The 21,589-nt window shown below is 40.5% G+C and overlaps 1 protein-coding gene across 4 annotated transcripts in view; it reads right to left on the reverse strand.

Annotated features, from left to right (window-relative positions):
- Positions 1–1,275: 1,275 nt before the first annotated feature.
- CCDC68 (coiled-coil domain containing 68) overlaps positions 1,276–21,589 on the reverse strand; it is a 43,413-nt gene continuing 23,099 nt past the window's right edge. For 3 of the 4 annotated variants that reach the window (XM_045521517.2, XM_045521519.2, XM_010961338.3), the window contains 5 exons: positions 20,092–20,174; positions 12,409–12,514; positions 11,148–11,231; positions 4,757–4,833; positions 1,276–2,323 (listed from right to left, as the gene is read on the reverse strand). In XM_045521517.2, coding sequence (XP_045377473.2) covers positions 2,266–2,323; positions 4,757–4,833; positions 11,148–11,231; positions 12,409–12,514; positions 20,092–20,174 — 408 coding nt within the window. In that variant the 3' untranslated portion in view covers positions 1,276–2,265. The other variant, XM_074355432.1, reaches the window with a different exon arrangement.

The following is a 21,589-nucleotide window of genomic DNA, read 5'->3' on the forward strand; positions in this document are numbered from 1 at the left end:
TATTATCCATCTCTCTAAACTTCCTAATTTACTGTATGTTTAAAGACTGGGATTTGCAAGGGAACTTCTCTAATAATTTTAAGTGATAGGTTTATAAAACCAGCAGTTAACAAGTTGAAGTGTTCTATGGTACGTAAGCATCTCAATGTATTGCAATCTATTTCTTCCTCATTATAAAACGCTGAGGCAAGTGGTTCTCTCTCTCTTAGGCACAGACTGGCGAAACGACCGATGTTCAAGGCCAGTGCAAGACCACAGCTGTACAGCTTCCTTTCAAAGGTTTGTTTGCAAAAGCTGCCTTGTTCCCAGAGTTGTTCTGCTTCCACGTGTTACTCAGATAGGCTTTGCCAAGATGATGATGAGCTTTTAATTTAAAGATAAGCAACTCTTCCATTGCAAGCAGATCAAGTCTTGGCACAATTCTCTCAACTTTATCCCTGGCAGGTAATGCTGTTTCACACAGGCAGAATCTTTTGCCCCCGTGCATTCATCGTAAATAATTCAAGATAAGTCATTAGAGAGAGGAGGGTATATAGCTCAGTGGTAGAGCACATGCTTAGCATGCATGAGGTCCTGGGTTCAATCCCCAATACCTCCATTAAAATAAATTAAAACTTAATTTACGATAGCCAAGACATGGAAACAACCTAAATGTGCATCGACACATGACTGGATAAAGAAGTTGTGGTATATTTATACAATAGAATACTACCCAGCCATAAAAAATAATAAAATAATGCCATTTGCAGCAACATGGATGGACCTGGAAATTGTCATTCTACTGAAGTAAGCCAGAAAGAAAGAAAAGTACCATATGATATCACTTATAAGTGGAATCTAAAACAAAAAGACAAACACACTTATTTACAAAACAGAAACAGACTCACAGACATAGAAAGCAAACTTATGTTTACCAGGGGGAAAAAGGGGTGGGAAGGGATCAATTGGGAGTTCAAGATTTGCAGGTTCTAAACTAACATAATAAAATAAATGAACAACAAGTTCATACTGTGTAGCACAGGGACGTATAGTCAATATCATGTAGTAACATGGTGAAAAAGAATATGAAAATGAATATTTGTATGTTCATGTGTGACTGAAGCATTATGCTGTACACCAGAAATTGACACCTTGTAAACTTGACTATACTTCAATTAAAAAATATATATACAAAAAACTCAAATTACCACCCCCCAAAAAAGACTGATTAAAAAATAAGTAAATAAATAATAAAATAAAAAATAAATTAAAAAAAAAGATAAAGTCATCGGAGGCTTGCTTTTCCTAATGGCTTTATAGGGTTTTAAAATAGTCATAACATGCGCCCACATCAAGGAAAAAATACCACTTTTTCACACACATATACAGACGTATATCAGAGATATTGTAGGCTGCGTTCCAGAGCATCACAGTAAGAATATCACAATAAAGTGAGTCACACGAATTTTTTTGGTTTCCCAGTGCATAGAAAAGTTATGTTTACACTATACTGTAGCCTGGTAAGTTTGCAACAGCATTATGCCTTTAAAAAGAAAGCAATGTACATACTTTAATTTAAAAACACTTTATTGCTAAAAATGCTAACCATCACCTGGCAATGCAGGGTTGCCACACGCTTTCAATCTGTAAAAAACACAGTATCTGTGAAGCACAATAAAAAGAGGTATGCCTGTACGCTCTTCCTTATTTTAAACAGTTAGTCCTCTGTATCTGCAGGTTGCTCGTCCACGATTGGTTGAATCCTAGGATGCAGATCCCGTGGATGCAGAGGGCCAGCTGTGCTCCGCCATTTTACATACAGGACCTGCGCGTCCTCATGAGTTTGGTATCTGAGGGGCTCCTGGAGCCAATCCCCTGTGGATACTGAGGGATGACTTTATGTAAAAACCACTATCAAAAAGTCGAATTTGACAACCTTAACTAGTCCCTTCAGCAAAAATTGTGCCCCCCCACAAAAAAATCCAATTTTTGTTTTTTTTTTAAGTTTAAAGCAAAATTCATCTTCCATCATAGAAAAGCAACTGGTTTCTTTATCCACTTAGTAAGCTTTGAAGAAAGAGTTCCTTTCCTTGATTATTTATTTGTTTGCTTTTCTGAAAGGTCATCCTCTTGCCAAGCTATCAATGCGTATATTAAATACAATATGATAAACTCCATTAAATACTGGCATTGAGCCATTTTAATACACAAGCTTAGACCGTTTCAAGGAATAAAGAAGTCCCACAGAGGAGTGATCTTTCTCGTTCCGATCTTCAGCCAGCCAGCTCATCTCCGTAGCCTAACCAGCATCACGTAGGGGGTCGTGCCTTCAGTCTTCAGTTCACTGTAGAAAAGACCACACAGTCGTCAACATCGAGCACACACAATGTTGTCGGTACAGTTGCTCTACCACCAGCACCACCATCTCTGCCACCGCTGTACTGCCAAGTCTGACCTAGTGGCTTTAACCTAAGCGATGATGGTTAATTGATTGATTTTAATTCCCCATGAGACACAGTAGAAGCACAGCACATTTTGGGAAGCCTTAACCTTATGCATCTGGTTGTAAAAGGATGGGCGTGAGCGAGCGTGAGGGGAAGTGGGAGACAGTGAGAGCCTGTGTCTGCCATTGTCTTCAGTGAGGACCTGTGCCGGAGGGACTCGGAGACGGGAAACACAAACCAACTGTCGGGTCAGGATGCTTTAGTTCTGTGGGTTTCTCATAGCCTAAACTTCTCTCTTCACTGTGTGAGTCTAGTATTTAAATATATAATATTAAATAGTCATAACATGCCCCCACATTGAGGAAAAAATACCACATATCTGTGTGTTTCACTGTTGCTGTTTCCTAACAATCTGACCCCTAATGTCCAGCAAATCATTTCTTTCGTGTTCAACTCAGGAAACATCTATGTTCTAATGCTTAAGAAAAAATAAAAAAAATTGTTTTTTTTTGTGCTGAGAGATAACATAGAACTATAGTTTATGAATGATTTAAGAGATTTGACAAGATTAACTTTGAAATGTATGTGAAACCTTTTTTTCTCTGCATTAATGGCTACTTTTATACTCCAGTTCCTCTCTAGAGTCATAATTCCATTGTATGTTGGTAAATCCAGACTCACCACACCACACTCCCACCTGCATTCTCAAACCGCCAACTGGCTGGATTTCATTTTGGAAACAATGAGATCCATCATTATAGACAGATCATGACTATTAGAATTTCTATCCAAAATCAAAAAACAAAGGGCATATTTCAGACTGGCTTCCCTATTTTGATTAGGAAATTTTCCCATTTGACTTTTCCCAAGTCATGGGGAGGAAAAAAGCCTTTAAAACTACCTTTGTTAATTGACTGCAACTAAAGAACTGGCCGAGAAGTCATTCTTTCAAACACACCCACTCTGTGCCAGCCAGAGTCTCAGCATTCAGTTCTGGAGTCAGTGCAATATGGAGACAACCTGCTGGTCCCTCCTCGGCGTCACTCTGGCTCCATTCCCTCCAAGGTCAAAGCAGCTGAGGTTGGCCATGATGCCTCACTGCGCCAAGTGGGTGTGTCTGATAAGGGAGCAAAAAATTGACTATCGTCCCTTCCCTTGGAAAGTCATGCTGGCCTTTCTATTTATTCTAAACTCTCCATCTCTTCCCCCACTGAAGTGACACCTACTCTCACTGCTTCTGAAATCTGGGCCTTCCACTTTCTCCTTTAATACTTCTGGGGTTTACTGTCTTTTCTGTGTTAGACACTGCAGGGCTACTGGCCAAAAAGTTAATAACTGAGCATCTGGTGGCCCAACGATTTTAGAAAACTTGATTCATAATGGCTTCATCTCTGGTCTCTAATTACATATATCATTAGCAAAGGGAAGCACGGTTGCAGGGTGGTTTGAAGAGGGAGCTGCCTGAGTTCCCAGACTGATGTTAATCACAGGGGCCTGATTCTCCAGTCAGGCCCTGTGCAGAAGAGAATTTCAGAAAATGGGTTTCTGCCCTAGAGAGACCAGGCTGGGAAATTCAAAAGCTGTTAGAACAGGAAGTTTTTAATCACTTTCTAAATGATTCATGTAATTACAGACTATGCTTTCTTTTAAGTGATAATTTCATAGAGTATTATGGAAATGAGAGTTGAGCCCAGAAGTCTTTTTTTTTTTTTTTTAACAAACCTGTCACTTCAGATTCTGTCAACGTTAGAAAGTGATTTGATGGTTTCAACCACCGTTTCCATCGCTTTAGGGGTCATTGTCATTGCTTCATTCATTCATTATTAAGTAGTTACTGAAGACACTTGTCCTTAACAATGCAGGAAATAAAATGAAAAACAAGGAACTGGTCCTGTCCTCTTGACATTTACAATCTACTTGATTTGAGATACAGACATGGAAATTCAAATAAATACACACGATTTATGATTAAAATGCCCATCAATGGCACAGAAAATATGAGCAACAGAGGAACAAGGACAATAGGGGAGATAATCTGAACTGTTTGAAGTGTTGAAGCCAAGACTGGGCTTGTTTTTATGGCAAAGAAGAGGGGAAAAGATATCTAAATTTATTCATTCATTTATTCAAGTAAGTATTCATACATCGGGCTTCAAGGGTTCAGTGGTGAACGAGATGAATACAGTCCCCACTCTCAAAGAACCGGGAGACAGACAGTAAACAAACGATTACGTAAGTATCCATCCACGGGGTTCTTTCTCAGGTGGGATGAATGTCAAACGTGTTCAGCAGGGATGGTGAAGGCAGATGGCAGTGGGGAAGAAAGGCCTTACCTTGTAGAGACAGCCTTAGATACCTTGGTCCTAGGAGTTTCAGACCAAATTGCCACCTTGGTTTTTAGTTCTTTGTTCTAAAATAGAAAAAAACAAAACAAAACAAAAAAAAACGTGTGCAGAGATCACATGGCTAGCACACTTATTAGCCACATGCTTGGTGTTTCTGGTCAACCACTGCCTACATCACTCCTTGGCCAGTCACTCTGTTAGAACACAGGATATAGCCAGGTGAGCGTCCCTAAATATTATCTCTGAAAACACAAGCGCGTCTTAAGAAATGCATAATTTACCAAGAGACTAAAGTTTAGTATTCTGACTTAGCCTCTGAAATTCAACAGCTGAACTATCTATGTTTCGTTTTACAGTTTCCTTTATATAGACAGATGCACAGAACTTCATGAAAGGACTTTATTAAAGAACCTTTTTAAAGACACCCACGATATTGATTACACATTTGTCTTTCTTGTGCAATCTCTTGATTTTAAACTCCATGAAAATAAGCACCATCTGTTCTTTTGGTTCACGGCATCCTTAGCCTCAATTCATTGAAGCCTCAGTTTCTTCATCTCTACACAAATGGCAAATGATACATGCCCTGCCTATCATATATGTTGTTGGAAAAAAGATATATGATCATATTTTAAATCTGGAAGCACTCTTGTAATTCTGGGGGATAATGCAATGGCTCATAACAGGAAGGATAATCATTTAGGTTTTCAGATACAAATCCTAGCATAACTGCTTACTAGCTGTGTGACTTCCTTTAGGTTCCTTAGTCTCTCTGTGCTTACTTCCCCATCTGTATAATAGATATGGTCACAGTCCCTTCTTCACAGGTTCTGAAATGAGATAAAAATACGTAAACTCCTCAACTCGATGTCTGGCAAAGATTTTAAGACTTAAAGGTAGTTGGTTATGATTTTCTAGTCCAAGGACCATTATTGTAACTAAAAACTGGGTCCCAAAGAGTTTAAGTGCCCGACATCTTGTTCATGGCAGAACTCAGATTCAAAGTCAGGTCCTCCCAGTCCAGAGCCAGTACTTTCTCTACGATGCAGCCAAGCCAAGCAGTTTCTTTTCACACATCTGAAAAATGAGACTTCCCAGGGAAGAATCAAGGGTGAGTTGCCAGTTGGCCACCCTGGCAGGTCAGAGGTCTTTCAAGGATACATCTGTACAGAGGGCCTAGGATTAAAAAGTTAATTGCGTGGGAGGATGGCAAAGGAAGCTATAACTTTCAAAGAACAGCAACACACCAGCTCCATTCCCTTTTAGGAAACTAAGGATTTAGAGAGTCATGTAATTGAAGTTTAAGTGGTATTTACTAAGACTCCATCTTGTTTGGAATAAGCCAACATCAAAATGCATGGTTTTGGGAAACAGACACTAAAATTTTGATGGAAGCAAGAGTGTTAATAGTTCTGAGTGCCTAGGAAATGCCAAGATTTTTGTCTGATGTTTCCCATACTTTCTTTGATATAAACTCAGTTCCGAGGAGTAACTTTCATGGTTATGCATGTTAAAGAAATAAGGCTGGCAAAACTCAAACTGGCTAGGTGGCTTGCCTCTGAGAACCCGCAGACAGTACGTGCAGCATGGGTGTACAAACGTGCAGGCTTTACGCAGGCCCGCCTGACTCCCCGTCTCATGCTCTTTTCTCTGCAAAATGTTATTTTGCAGAGGAATTAGCCTAGCTTCCTTATATAACAAATAAGTAAATGGTGAATGCCAGGAGTTAAAGGGATTCAGTGATTTCTGAAAGGGTTCTAGGTATGATACATAGGAAAGAGAAGAAAGCAGACTGTCAGGGAATTAATCAACAAGGAATCTAGTACCCCAAACACCCAGCCACGCCTCCCCACATCCAGTTAGTCCCCTTCAGGTCTGCAGCATCAAGCCAGGAGCAGAGGAAATGTGAGGCAGCACAAGACAGCATGGCACCTTCCCTTTGAGTACACAGGATGCAGAGTGTGGTGGAGGGGATAAAACATGTGCCATTCAATAATCAGTCAATCAATCAGTGCAATTCAAGGGCACCATAAGGCGGCCAGTAATTCCTTACTACATAAAAGGTATCAACAGAAAACAGCGTGACTAGAATAATTTATGACATCATCCCACACAGGGAGGTTTAACCTGGACCTTGAAGACAAGGTGCCGTGGGCTAGGCAGAAAAAAGGGAGAGAAAAAAGATGAAAGCACAGTCTTAAAGTATGAGATCCTAGAATCAACAATCTCCACGTCACCTGGGAATTTACTGGAACTACAAACCCTCAATTCCCAACCAACCATCGAATCAGAAACCAGGGGTGGCCACGTGATGGGTTTTAAGAGGGTCATCAGAGGATTCTGATGTCTGCTCCAGTTGGAGAACCATTGGACTGACGGAGTGATTTTCTACTTTGGTTGTATATTGGAAGTTCCTGGGAGATTTAAAATCTATTGATGCCTGCATCCTAATCCTACCCTGAAAAATTCTGTTTAATTTAGTTGTAGTTTGGGTTTAGAGGAGTTTTTAAAACTCCCTCGGTGATTCTAATGTGCAGCTAAGATGAAGAACCACTGGACTAAGGAAAGCCAAGACCAGGTGGGAATTTTGTCCCTTCTTATCCCACAGCATCTACATGGAATGATAACTGAAAGATGGAGCAAAAGTCTTCACACAGGAATCATTCCACTGTGATATTTCAAGAGTTAAGTGCTTACGTCTCACCTGGGAAATGTGCTTCAGACTTGACAAACTGATGATAAAGATGGTCCCTGTGTAACGGAGTGAAATGGAATATACGCTCCAAACAAGTGCGGGCATGTTTCAAAGGCCAAGTTCGTGGCTGAGAAATCTCCTCTCTCTACAGCACTTTACAAGGTGTGAAGCAACTTGAAACACAGTATCAAGATGACAACAAGCATTGGAATAAAAATATTCCTGTGGCTGGGTAAGTATGTAGAAGCTATGTGGATTTTTTCCAAAATAAACTCCCACTTTCTCAACTGGCCGCACAAAAGCATGAGTTATCACGTTAGACAGTCTTTATTTTCGTATATTTCAACTTCTGTGATGATTTATTTCACCTACTAGACTTAGGTGTTTATTTTTAATTCACGGGCTTTTGTATGCTTTCCTTTCACTAGAACAGCCAAAGGCATGAGTTTTATTACATCATTAGTTTGCAAAACAACATCACTGATCAGAATACGTCTGCCATTATTAGGACTATCCAAGGATAGTTCATTGACACGGTGTTCCAAAAGAACCTAATTTCTGCATTTTTAAACTTCCAGCAACATGCTCTTGGAAGTAAATTCAATTTTAGGGATGATGGTGATAACATAAAGTAGGATACTCTTCAAAGTCTAGAAAATGGAGCAATTTCTGAAGATGCATTTCCACATGAGTGTGTCATTAGTGGAGAAGCTAAGAAGGCATGAAATGTGAGAGGAATTCTGGAGCTGTGAATTAAGATGATGAAAGATATGCCAGGGTAGAAAGAAAAGTAAATAATTTTGGCAGAGTTAAGCAGAAATTTCCTGGTGATATTTAAAAGAGATTTAAAAATCCTTAAAGATTTTTTTTAAAAAGAATAGAATTATATGAGTGAATTTTAGCCACCCTGCAGAGGTGAGAAAAAATCCCTGCTAGGATAGAAAAGAATATACAGAAAAAAAGGATTTGTTTCCATGACTCAAAAAAGTAGAAATTAGGGGGAAAAAATTAATGCAATAACTGTGACAATGGCTAAAATACATATAAATGGTCTTGCAAACTTAACGTTGTAACTTCATTTCTAAATACACATTCTAAATACATAGAAACATATCACTTCTGAATATACATACATACATATGTGCACAGTCCCACACCTGCATATATACACATGCACACACACTTATACAATCACCCAGATAAGTAGGTATCATACAAGGAAGAGCATGTGCTTCAAATCGAGAAGACTCCAGTGCAACTGAGTGATTTTGAACAAGTGTCTTAAGTCTCTGAATTTCAGTTTCTTCCTTTACGGAATATAGTAAATAATAACTTTCTCCCAGGGTAGCTTTGAGGGTTAAACAAAATCATGTGGCATGCCTAAAAAGAAACAGGTGCTTTTATTAGGGATGAGAGAAGTACACTGTCTGTATGGTTTAGAAAGTTGATGTGTTTAAAAGGATTCGTTGTTCAGCTCTGGTGGCCATTTTTCATAAACGGAATTGGCTCACACTGTTATTTCAAAATAGGTAATGGTCTTAAGTTTGTAGTGCAAGATAGTGTACCCTGGCACATGTCATCCCGGCTTAAGATCTTCATAATGAACCACTGACCAGGACTAGACTAGAAACAGGCTCATTCTGGCTCCAGCGCTCACTCAATTCAAGTACCTGGTCAAACATCGCAGGCTCCGAGGTGCTCTTCCCGACCCCCATCACTTCCTGTCATATCGTTCTGCTCTTCTCTGAGCAGTTATCCTTCCCTAATTAAATTGTATATTTGCTTGTTTATGTATTTATTGTCTGTATCATCAATTAAAATAAAGCTGGATGAGGTCAGGACAGACTATCCTGTTCCTACCACATACCTACCACTTAGACCATTTCCCCGCCCATCATAAACACACAATACTAGTTGCTGAATAGATGAATGTGGCTTGGACGGGCTTTTTAAAGCTGACATGGGCATTGTAACACTCCCTGCAGTGAAGGAAAAGATTTATCTACTGAAGATGATAAATTTTGAGACCCTAAAGCCATTCATCAGATTCTGCTATAATTTGAAGCCTTTTTTTTTAAATAAAAGAGAATGTTAGAAAACAGTGGCTTAAATCAGCTTCACACAGAGACTCTCTCAGGCAGTACTGAGAGGGGCCATCCCATCACCGTGGGCAGACTGCATCCGACCACGAAGTGTCCGTGAGGGGAACACAGATCTGCTGCTTTCCCATGTCACACTGAGTGGCTCATCAGCAACTATTTGCTGAATTTGGGAATATAAAAGCAGTACAGTGGGAGGCAAAACATTGTGCTGGTCTGACAATTATACCAACAGGCTGACTGGCTAATGCGATGCATGGGTTAAGCGGCCACTTTACTTAGGACAATGAAAGTTGCTTTGGGGATGATATAAATAAGGAGACACAACTAAAGGACATAAGATAGAATCAGAAGCAGTAGCACCACGGATACCCTGATTCTGATGAGGGCTGGCACGTAAGTAGATATGACCAGAGCCCAGAACCATTATAAAGTGAAAGATCAGAGAAAGACAACAATCTTTCCAATTAAACTGTCCTACAGATGTATAATTAAAGCAGTCGGAGGGGAAGGGCATAGCTCAAGCGGTAGCGCGCATGCTTAGCATACACAAGGTCCTGGGTTCAATCCCCAGTACCTCCTCTAAAAATAAAAAAATAAATAAGTAAACCTAATTACCTCCCCCTCCCGCCCAAAATAAAATAAAATAAAGCAGTAGGACACCGAAGCCGAAATAGGCATTACACCACTGGAACAGATTTCCAACACAAAAATTGAGTCTGGGGAACATAGGCACCTCAAATCCATGAAGACAGACCAGACTGCCCAGCAAAGTGAGACAACGAAGGCGTTAGACCCCCTACTTCACATCGGACCTCCGGAATTACAGGTAAACTTGGATTTGTGTGAGATTCCCAGTTCAAAATGGAAATCTGAGCACATGTGTTTGTCATCTCTCCTTTCTTAGATTTCATTACAATGATAATAAAGGAAAGAGAAAGAAAGAGAACATCTCAGGACCTCAGGATGCGGGTGGGTGGGTGGGAAGAGGTGGCAGAGAAACCAAGACAGGAGACAGCAAACCCTGCTGCCTGGCTAGAGAGGACGTCACACAAGAGTGGCCCTGACCAAGCGTCTAGCTCAAGTCCACACTGAGAAACATTACCCTGTCTCCCCAGTACAGCAAGTATTCTGGAAGACTTGGATGAACTTCTAACAATTATTTACTAATACTTAATCTTAATAATTTAACAATGTCATACAATTATATTTAATACTTAATATGCTTTAATAATTTTAAGTATTTTATTTAATTTATTTTAATAATAATTTAATATTAAATTTGTTCTATTATTTTCATAATTTAACTATTTACTTTAATAATTATTAAGAGTAACTCCCCTGCAAAGCTATAATTCTTATGCCTAGAAAACACACACACACTCCCAAAAAAACACTCATACATACACACAGACACACATCCACACACAGACATACTCAGACATAGTGTCACACTGGCACACCATCCCACACAAGTGCACACACACACAGAGGACACGTTCATACACAGGCTCGCAGATCGACGGAACACACACACACCCACACTCGTATTCACGCTGAAATACACGACAGATTCGCTCCTTACCTGAGCTTCCAGTATGTTAACTTTTTCTTTCAGATTTTCAATCCTTTTATCTTGGTCTTTTACATTATTTTTTAATTCTTCCATCTAAGAATTAGGAAACACAAATGGAAAAATCTTGTCAGATAACAGAGAAGAGTTCCTTATGTCGGAAATTGTACAGGTTTCGGTGGTCAAATAATGTTTATCAAATAATCAAAATTCAATCCCAGGCATTTGCAGACTCAGCAGGCGACAGAAAATAGCAGGACAAACTGGCACCTGGGGACGAGAGCACACAGACGTTGCGATTAAACATTTCAATCTTTAGAAGACCTGTTTAAAGCAAACTCAGCAGGATGCATCCTGTGGAAAGCACCACTGTCCTTCTGGGTCTCAGCCACATAACGTTGTCATCCTGCAGATGCAGAGGCCACTGCCCGGCGCGGGAAAGCTCCCTGAGTCAGAGATCTGCTCAGCCAGCAGCATATTAAGGTAAGCTGGCTTTCTTCGCAAGAAAAGCGTCTGCCAAGAAGCACCGTGGACCTGGGGAAGTGGGGTGATGAAGCTCAGAATGGTGCAGGGAGGAAGGAAACACATGGATTCTAAGGCCAACTCTGCCAACTACTGTGGGCCTCAGTTTCCTCATCTATAAAATGAGTACATGGGATGCCCCCTCCGTCTTCCCTGACTCTCAAGTGCCATGACTCAATTCCCTGGCCTTTCGGTGTGGTCCTAGCCAAGCAAGGACAAATGCTGCATCTATGTCACGAAGGCATTTGAAAGGACTCCTTTTAGAAACAAACATTAGGTAGAGAATGAATGAAGGTCTGGTTTTAAGTCTAAAACCAATTCTAAAACCAGGTGAATATATATCTTGAAGTAATTGGGATGAGGATGCGATTCCCCATCCTTCTGGCTGCCTTCACAGTTCCCTCTGCCCTTCCACCTGCCAAGCTGTTCCCAGCGAAGGGCCAGGCTACACCCCTGCGCTAACACACCCGCTACGTAAACTAACCGTCTACGACGTCATGGAAACAGATTATGTCTTCCTCAAGAAAGGGTGGAATCTCTTAATCTACAAAATCTTCTACAGAACACTGTACATTCTTTGGCTCAGAACACTTAAAAAAAAATCACTGAAATATCTAAAAAGCCACCACAATTTCCCAAATATCTTCATTGAGAACATCCCAGGCGTTGGCATACAGGCACAAGAGGACACTGAAAACAGCCATGTCACATGGGGACGAAAAAGCAGAGAAACACGCTCGGTTGATCTGACCTCCTGGATGACGCCGCGCAGGTGCTGGTGCTGGGAGTGAATCACGAACTGCAGATGAGAGATCTGCTCCTGGAGGAGGGCAATCTCCATTTGAAGATCCTGGCAACTGGAAACGCAAAAGGGAAAAAAGAGGAAAGGATGTACTAATGCATCACGCAGCTACTTTCAAAGCTGCACAGCCAGGCTCTGCTCACACATGGCTCTACTACTGGGCACGATGTGGGTGAGACACCCGGGGCCCCATCCGCCACGCAGGACACACAGAGGAGGACCAGCCGCGAAGCAGCCTCTGATTAGCTTGGATATGAACTCAAATGAGGATATCAACTCATGTCAAAAGCTCCTCTCTGGTCACCTGTGACTCCCCTGCCTCCAACAGGTGGTTGAGGCAAGCTGCATTAAGCCAGTGAAGCACTGACATATCTAATGTGCCTCACCTATGAGCCCCCAGACACAGCAGCCACCTGAATGCACAGATACAGGACAGCGGGGTCCGAACGCGGGGCCGGGGATGGAGAGTTCACATGTATGTATCAGACACCAGCTTCCAGTGATACAGGGTTAGTATATGCTGCGGGTTGCCTGAGTTTGTCCCTTTTCTTTTTTTTTTTTTTTTTTTTTTTGGCTTTCTACTTCTGGTAATTCTACTCCCTATAAATAAAGCAAGGGGGGAAAAAAGAATAAATTAGCTAATATTTTGAGTCCACATCAACCAAAGAAAGATGAGTGAAGCTCCAATGTAGATTATTCCTACTCTCCCAAAGCTCCATTTAGGTAAATGGAATTGATTATATAGCTTTTGACTATTTCTCTTCTTGCCAATATCATTAGAGTTTGAGGCAAAATGCCTTGTGACAAGATCACCAAGCTCGGGGACATTGTGACTTTGGAGTCACACCATCTTTCTAAGCCTCAGTGTAACATAATCTCGACCTTTATAACGTTACAAGATTATACTGTCTGGTGAAAGAGGTAAAGGGAATGTGCTTTTGGAAAATGAGCTTTTTACAAAGTAATGTATTAATTTTAGTCTATTAAAGTTTTACAAGTTGTAGCCAACATCCAGTGCAATCTCAGTTCTGACTTTTATAGTCTCTACAAATATTATAAAGGGCATGGAAATTCATGTGGCACTACAGAACGTGTTCTTATTTTTAAAAAAGTCTCCGTTTTGTTTTACATCGTGTACTAAAACATTGCTTCTCAAACTTAACATGCACTAGAGGATCTTGTTAAATTATCAGGGATCCTGTTAAAATGCACATCCTGTTCTAACAGGCGGGGGGAGGGCTTGGGAGTCTGCATTTCCAACACGTTCCAGGTGTTGCCAGTGGTTTTGCTGGTCCATGGACCATGCTCTGAGCACTCTGGGTAGCACAGCTCTAAACCACTAAGGTTGCCTTGGTAACGTTTAATATAAAATATAGTCTTTCAAAGCCAAGTAAGAGTCAGGCAACTTGCAATAGTTAAGACAGTCTTGATTTTTTTTTCCCTCATTCAGTTTTGCGTGAGAGAGCTTTAGAAAGAGTTTGTTTTACTGTAGAAAAAATTAATTTCTACAAAACTGTAGAAATCCTTGCACAAGTACAAATAATGTATAATGATAACCATTACTACTTATTTATCCTATAGAATGAAATAATTTAGACTATAAAATACCACACAATTAGACAACACGTATGTCACAAAATCTGTGTAAAATGTAGTTCAATGTTGGTCGTAGCATGAAAACTAGATATGATCTAAATATTCATCAATAAAAGATCGAGAAAACAAATTCTGCAGTATCTATGCCACTTTTACTTTACGTGTAAATACATATCGCAGAGATAGACCAACAGACTTAATTTATATCAAAGATGATGCTGGAGAACATCATAAAAAGGGTGGTCTTTTCAACAAATGGTACTGAGACAACTGGATATTCATATAAAAAAAAAAGAAAGAGAAAATTAATTCTAGCATCACTTCATAACAAAAATAAATTCCATGTAGATTGTGAATAAAACTGGGGACCCCAAAAACTTTTAGAAGATAAAATAGAAGTGCATCCTTATGAATTTGGAATAGAGAAAGATTGTTAAAAACAGAACTCAAAACAGTATTAACTGCAAAGGGAGGATAGATCAGTTTGACTAGACAAAAATTAAAAACTTCTGGTCATCAAATGAGAGTCAGTGGGATAGCCTCAGAATATTAGTAACACAAATAACTAATAATCTGTTCCTTAGGAACATCTACCAACCAATGAGACAGGAACCCAGCAGAAAAATTAGAAAGTGACTTGAAGAGGCATTTCACAAAAAGAAAGATGAGATGAGGCCATAAGAATCTAAGTACCACAGAAAGCAAACAGAAGTCTGGTGCTGAGATTCAAAATTGCTCCGGAGAGAAGAGAGAAAAAGAGAAAAGAAAAGGAAGAAAGAGCAGTCAGCCTCAAGACTGTCCTGGGGAATCGTGAGAAAGTAGTCAGGATGCTATGCAGAGCCAGGTCGACTTTGAAAATTCATAATATAGGAAAATACTATGCATTATTAAAGGTGAATATTCAGAATGGTCTCATCAATGTCTCATCAACTCTGGGACTAAAGGGGGAAAAAGGCTTTGGAAGGGTGGGGTGGGTAGATATGTTCTCCAAAATATAAAACTCAGAAAATTTCCCCGTGTATTTCCTGAGATTATTACCATCAAGCTCACCGAAGATAAATAAAAGTCTGAAATAGATCTCAAGAGGAAGAAAATTATTTCTAGAAGCACTCTTGAAAATACAGGGCTTTCAGACTCATCAGCATTAATACACTAGAACAGTGACTAAAGGAAGTTGCAGAAAATCTCTCTTAGGATTGTTCCATAAATATAAAATCTAGTCATCCAACCCAGAGGAAATTCCAGTTCAAAAAGATACACACACCCCAATGTTCACAGCAGCATTATTTACAATAGCCAAGACATGGAAGCAACTTAAATGTCCATTGACAGATGTCTGGGTAAAGATGTGGTACACACACACACACACACACACACACACACACGAATATTACTCAGTCATAAAAAAGAATGAAATAATGGGTGGACCTAGAGATTATCATACTAGGTGAAGTAATTTAGAGAAAGACAAATATCATAATATCACTTATATGTGGAATCTAAAAAACAAAATGACACAAATGAACTTATTTACAAAACAGAAAGAGACTCACAGACACAGAAAACAAACTTATGGTTACCAGGGGGGAAAAGTGGGGAGCAGAGGGATAAATTGGGAGTTTGGGATTAGCAGATACAAACTACTATATACAGAGTAGATAAACAACAAGATGCTACTGTAGAGCCCAGGGAACTACATTCAATGACTTGTAATAAGCTATAACGAAAAAGAATGTATGTATATGTGTAACTGAATCACTATGCTGTACACCAGAAATTAACACAGCATTGTAAATCAACTACACTTCAATTAAAAAAAAAAACCTCGTCATCCATTTAAGGTCTTTGAATGTGAGATGACACCTAAATCAGCTGCCTTGTGAGCTCTCTTTAATCTCTATTATTTATCTTTCAGCTCAAGCACTTAGTCTTAATAAAAATGTTCTAAAGCGAAACAAGAAGAAGAAATATAACAAAGGCCAGACCTAGGAAAAGAGGCCAAATGTCTGTGTCTAGGATTTATGCTCAGTCTCCCAATGCCTCAATATAAATACAAAGTAAAGGCTGAAATTAAAATAGAACTGAAAAACTTCCGCTTCCAGGAAGATGTAGAAGATGTGTGTTCCCCTCTTCTTCCCATTAACCCCAAACATGAACATTTTGCATCAACAAACACAAGAAGACTCTGGAAGGTGGAGAGAGGAAGGAAGACTGGCTCGGGACCTGGGGATCCAGGGAACGACACAACGGTGAGTCCCCTGGGTTTTGTTTTTGCCTCACAGATCCCAGGCTTGGAGCTGAAAATGTCCACAGCCTGGAAATGGCAAAAGAGCAAAGAAAAAGCCCTAAGGAAAGAGAGAAAAATTTTAGCTCTACCCTTTTGAGAACAGGTACTGAGGATGCTCTCCTAATCCACTACAGAGGGAGAGCGAATGGAGTTCCATTTCTGGTCTTCTTCCTGTTAGATTCCTTCGTGTTCACAAAAGCATGCTAGTCCTATCTTCAACCTGCAGAAATGTGAACACAAGTGGTTTTGTCTTAGGAACACAGGATGATCGCAGCATAAGTACTAGGCAAGAAGCATCTCTCCACCAGCCAATGTCCACCAAAGCCTTGGGCAAAGGGAACTGAGGACATGGAGGCCTGCTTCTCCATCTGTTTGTCAAGGGGGCCAACTTCCACCATCAGAGGCAGCATTACTGAGCCTTGCCACATTGCCCGCAGCGCCTCACTGTTAAAATGGCTTTGATTGAATTATTCTCCAGCCTCATGCTATCCTAATTTTTAAAAGCATTTTCTGAGGTACATCCTCTGCGTTTACTATAAGGATTCAGTTGAAGACATTGTTCAGGGTTCTTTTTATGAGCATATGCTAGAAAATCTCTCTCTTGCCTTATAGATACATTAAAAAGAACTAGACTTCTCCCCCAAAAAACTGGTTGGTTTTAGTCACGTGGACATTGTGCATCACCAGACTAATCATAATTTCCTCACTAGGTTGGCTGCTAGAAAATTTAAAATTGCGTCAGTGGTCTACCCTGAACAGGTGCGTAGCCCCTCCGGGTACACATTTCGTAGGCCAGCCTCGTTGGATACCTGTTCTTTTATCTCCTTGGCCTCTTCATCTAATTTATTTCCAGTTGAAGGATTATGTTTATTTTACGTCGTTTTTGTTAACAATGTCACATTTTCTTAGAACTCAGAGTATATAAATACATAATTACAGAGGGTATGAAGAACATGGGGATGGCCATATTTACACGATCCCGGAATATAACCCTTTTAAGTCTTCACAAACTGTACTCATTATCAGGGGTTAATGCATTATGATGTTTCTAGGAATGGAAATTGCAGAAGAAATAAAAAGAGCTAGGTCCAGATACAAGAGGGATGCAGTGAAAGTGGCAACTGGAACTATGTGTCATGTACCACGATGCTGTTCCTCCCGGCACATTACACACACCCAGGCGCTGGGAACATGAATAACTCTACACAGAGTTCCCACGTGGGAGAGAAGACAGTGAGATGCGTGGCATCCTGGAGCCTCTCTGAAGCTATGAAGGGCTCATCCTGGAGTCTAGAAGGACTCAGATCTCCTGCTATTTAGCAGCTGATGTTTCTTTGGACCTTTATGGTGGCCATCACTGAACATGAGTCCACAGAGGAAGAGAGGGAAACTGAGGATCACAACCACAAGAATAGGAGAGACCGGGTCCCGACCTTTCCCAGCCAGATCAAAGTGAAAATAAACTCAGATGTGGAGGCAGCTCTGTTCACATTTCAACCAAACCCAGGAATATGTCTTACAGAATCGCCTCCATTGTTATATTCAGTGGTGGCACTAAAGGGGTTGGGGTGGGGCTCGAGAGAGCCCTGCAAACCAGTGAAGATGGATGACCAATGTGAGTCACAACAGTGTGCTCTGACATGCCGCCCCATCGTCAAAACGCCCTGCCTCCTCCTGTAAGCGACCTGCCATCCCTGAGCAGGGTCTACAAGGAGGAGCCAACACCCTACTTGCCTTTACAAACCCCAAAGGTGTTTCTGGGAAGGATGACTCTACAATGGGCCAGTGTGTTTGTCCGTGACATCTCCACGCACAGAGATGCTGGAAAACTGCTTTCTGCTCAGAGCCACAGAGGGGACTGAGGGAACCAGTCTGAGAGAATTTCTCCGTAGTTTCCAGGAAGGAGAGAGAGAAGGTCACATCTCCTCTAGAGCAGAACGTGCACTGGCTTTGCTGTGACAGCACGAGAGCCCAAACTCCCAGCTCTACACCTTCTGAAAGGCTGAGTAATCTGGACAGGTCACCTTACCAGTTAGAAGCTGTGTTCCCCCCGCTGAGAGGCCGACGGAGGGATTCAATGAAATAAGGGACCTGGGGTTGTTTATAAGCCGAAAGGCACCACCTACCCATGTGTCAGTTAGTACTGACAGCAGTAGCAATACAGAGTCAAGCCTTGTTTTTAAGAGAAGATGCTTCTGTCGAATCTTTTAACTCCCATTGAAAGTAACTGTGAGGGTTAGCTTAATATATTATAATAATGTATACATATCCATATGCAAGAAAAGGTCATTTTTTCTGAATTATAAAAGCTTAAAAGCTATCATCCTCAGAGATGCTGTCTCATATTAGAAATGCCATTTGGAACCTATTGAACCTTTTTATCAAAATGGCAGAATGAAGCTCATTGCAATTCAAGAAAGTCATGGTGCCTGTCAAACCCACTCTCTATGTTTACGGGCAGTTAAACCACCCATAGCTCCCTGCTCAAGGAGGCGGCCCTAGGCTGTTCCTTGACTAAGGGGAGGTCACCCACAAGCCTGGGAGGGGGCACCTGCCAACGGCTGCTGGTTGGATGGAGGGGTTGGTCAACCATGATCCATCTGCCCAACACAAGAAGTGGTCTTAGGGCCAGTCGGACTCTTTCCTCTGGAATTCCACGGAAAATACAGAGAATATAAACCAGCTGGTGAAAAAAAAAAAGTTGGAAAAGGTAATGAACCTGGAAGAACAAAGACCAAGAGAAGAAGGAAACCGCACAAACACCCATGACTGAACAGGATCAACAAAATAATCTGGTTTTTAACATCACATTAGGTGCTAGAGGGCTGCCCTCCTGCCTTCCCACGAGTTCGTCTTCTCTGTGGCCAGATCTCTCCGGTCTTAACCCAACAGAACTCCTCTTTATCTGTGGTGGTTTAGCCAAGGCTCTGTTGCCTTAACCCCAAGCATCTGACTCATACTGATTTCATTTTCTTGTCGTTTCGCGAAGTGAATACCTCTACACTCAGCTCAAAGTAACAAGTAAACTTCCTAAGTGTTTTGTTTTTTGTTTTTTTTTTTTGAGAATTGAAAAAAAAAAAAGGAAGGAAAGGAAAAGAAAAAGTTCAGTAAATTTCACATGATATGAATTTTACATGAAACTCCAGAGAATCTGTAGCCAAGTAGTCAAGCCATTGTGGTGACATCCATAGGTCCATAAATTCACCCCCGCCCCCCCAGCAAACTAAGGACTGTGACTGTTTGTGAATTATGAGTATTTGCAAATAAGTCCCAGGAACTAAGGATGTTTTTCACAATATTTCCTTCTTTCTTTACAAATTTGGGGGCACCATAGAATGATCTTACAATCTCACTTGTGGACCAGCCAATTTAATGCTGGCTGTAGCAGAGATCTGTTCACGAAATCAGAAGCATCAAGGGAATGGAGCCCTCAACAGCATCCTCTTCAGCAGCAAGGATGCAAGGATAAACAGGGAGGGGACAGGCTCATTCACTCTTCAAAGGGATTAACACCCCTCCCTCAACACACATACCGGTTTCCCTGTACTCCCAGTGAACTCTGCCCTCTCCAGAGTCCCCAGTGGGTGGGGAAGGCGAGGTGCTTGGCTGTTAATTCTAAGAAAGCTCCCTTCCTCCTGTACTTTCAGGCTTCCTGTTTCCTTGGGGGACGGTAGCCTTCTCTCCACTGGCCATGGACCAGCGGAGAAGACCCCGGGAACTGCTTTCACTCAGGAGGTCGATTTGCAAACCTTTTAGCATAAGCAGCGTTGGATTTGAGATGCAGCAGCTTGTTTTCCAAAGACAGTTTTTTTTCCAGCAGGGTTCTCTTTTCCTAGGAGAAAATAAAGTACAAGTTTTTGCATTTTTCTTTTCCTCTCTGTCTCTGTCTTTCCCTTTGTCTCTTGTTTTCTCTCTGTGTGTGTGTATATGTGTTTGGCAAGGCATTCTTGCACACTGTTCACAAAAGATGCTTATTGTAATACTAGAATTATATTTTGAGTTAAAGAGCTAATTTCACTTGGAGCTGTTACAACCCACCCCAGTGAAGCCTGGTCAGGTATTCTCCGCATGGTTTACAAGTAGCTCAAAGACTGGTCTTCACTGCCCTCACTTGTCTGGAGAACTCTGGCTTCATCCCACCCCCAACGCTAACTGCCTGCTCATCTCTCTGTAGGCACCAACTCTCCCTACATTACACCTGCTTCTCCGTTACACAGAGTTGTTGGTATCCAAGGACACTACTGCACTTGTCTCGATACCTACCTGCTCACATGGCATCCGTGAGAAAGTGGAAAAGTAGTAAATGTATTTTTAGTGAAGGATCAAGGTCACAAATGATAAAGTCACATCCTAATTAAGATATGAGAAATTTTGACATTGAGAAAGACTATCTAAATAATGTCATTATTAAACCAAACTCTTTCCATTCAAAAGGAAAATAGACAGGTCCATGAAAACCCAAGAATGATTGCATTCTTTTTTTTATATGTGATGGAAATAGATGTTTTGACATTATTTACAGTGCTATTTAAAAATCACTCCTTCTGCAATATTTATATGGGTAAATAATAGGCAGTACCGTATGGCAAAAACATTGGAAAGTCTTTGGACATGGCCTGACCTGATTTTGAAACTTTGGGACTGTGTAATTTTTGCCAAGGTTTTAACCTCTCTAGACTTTATCACCGCTAAAAAAAATTAACCAAAGCTTAGAAATCAAACTATATGATTTTAATGTCATATTGGGTCATTGTTTAATAACCTGAGCCAAGGAGTTTTTATTCTCTTGGAGAATTTCTTTGTATTTGACTTTATTATTTATTATTTGACTGCAGCCCTGACTCTATGAGATTGCATGTTAATTCATAGATTTCCCCCTAGTAAAAAAGATAATCCAAAAGGTTATGATTTAATTGCCTTAAAGAATATTAACCAGCTTTGTATCTAAACCTAGTAATCTTATTCTATATTCTTTTTTTTCAAAATGGATATCAATAGCCCATTTCAAAAAAATATTTTATTTAAACCAGTAGTACCATCTTACTGCTTTCCTCATTAATTAATGAGTTGAATAAAACATCTAACATGTATTCACTCTATATTTGTTTGTCATATTTTTGACTTTTTGAACATCCTAAAAATGGAGATCTATCAATATGGAACTGTTGGGATAATTGGAGATATATGTGAAAGGTCTACATGCTTCTCTGGCACATATTAAGGCCTGAATCTCTAATAATTTGAAGG

This window comes from Camelus bactrianus, chromosome 30 (assembly GCF_048773025.1).
Source record: "Camelus bactrianus isolate YW-2024 breed Bactrian camel chromosome 30, ASM4877302v1, whole genome shotgun sequence".
NCBI lineage: Eukaryota > Metazoa > Chordata > Mammalia > Artiodactyla > Camelidae > Camelus > Camelus bactrianus.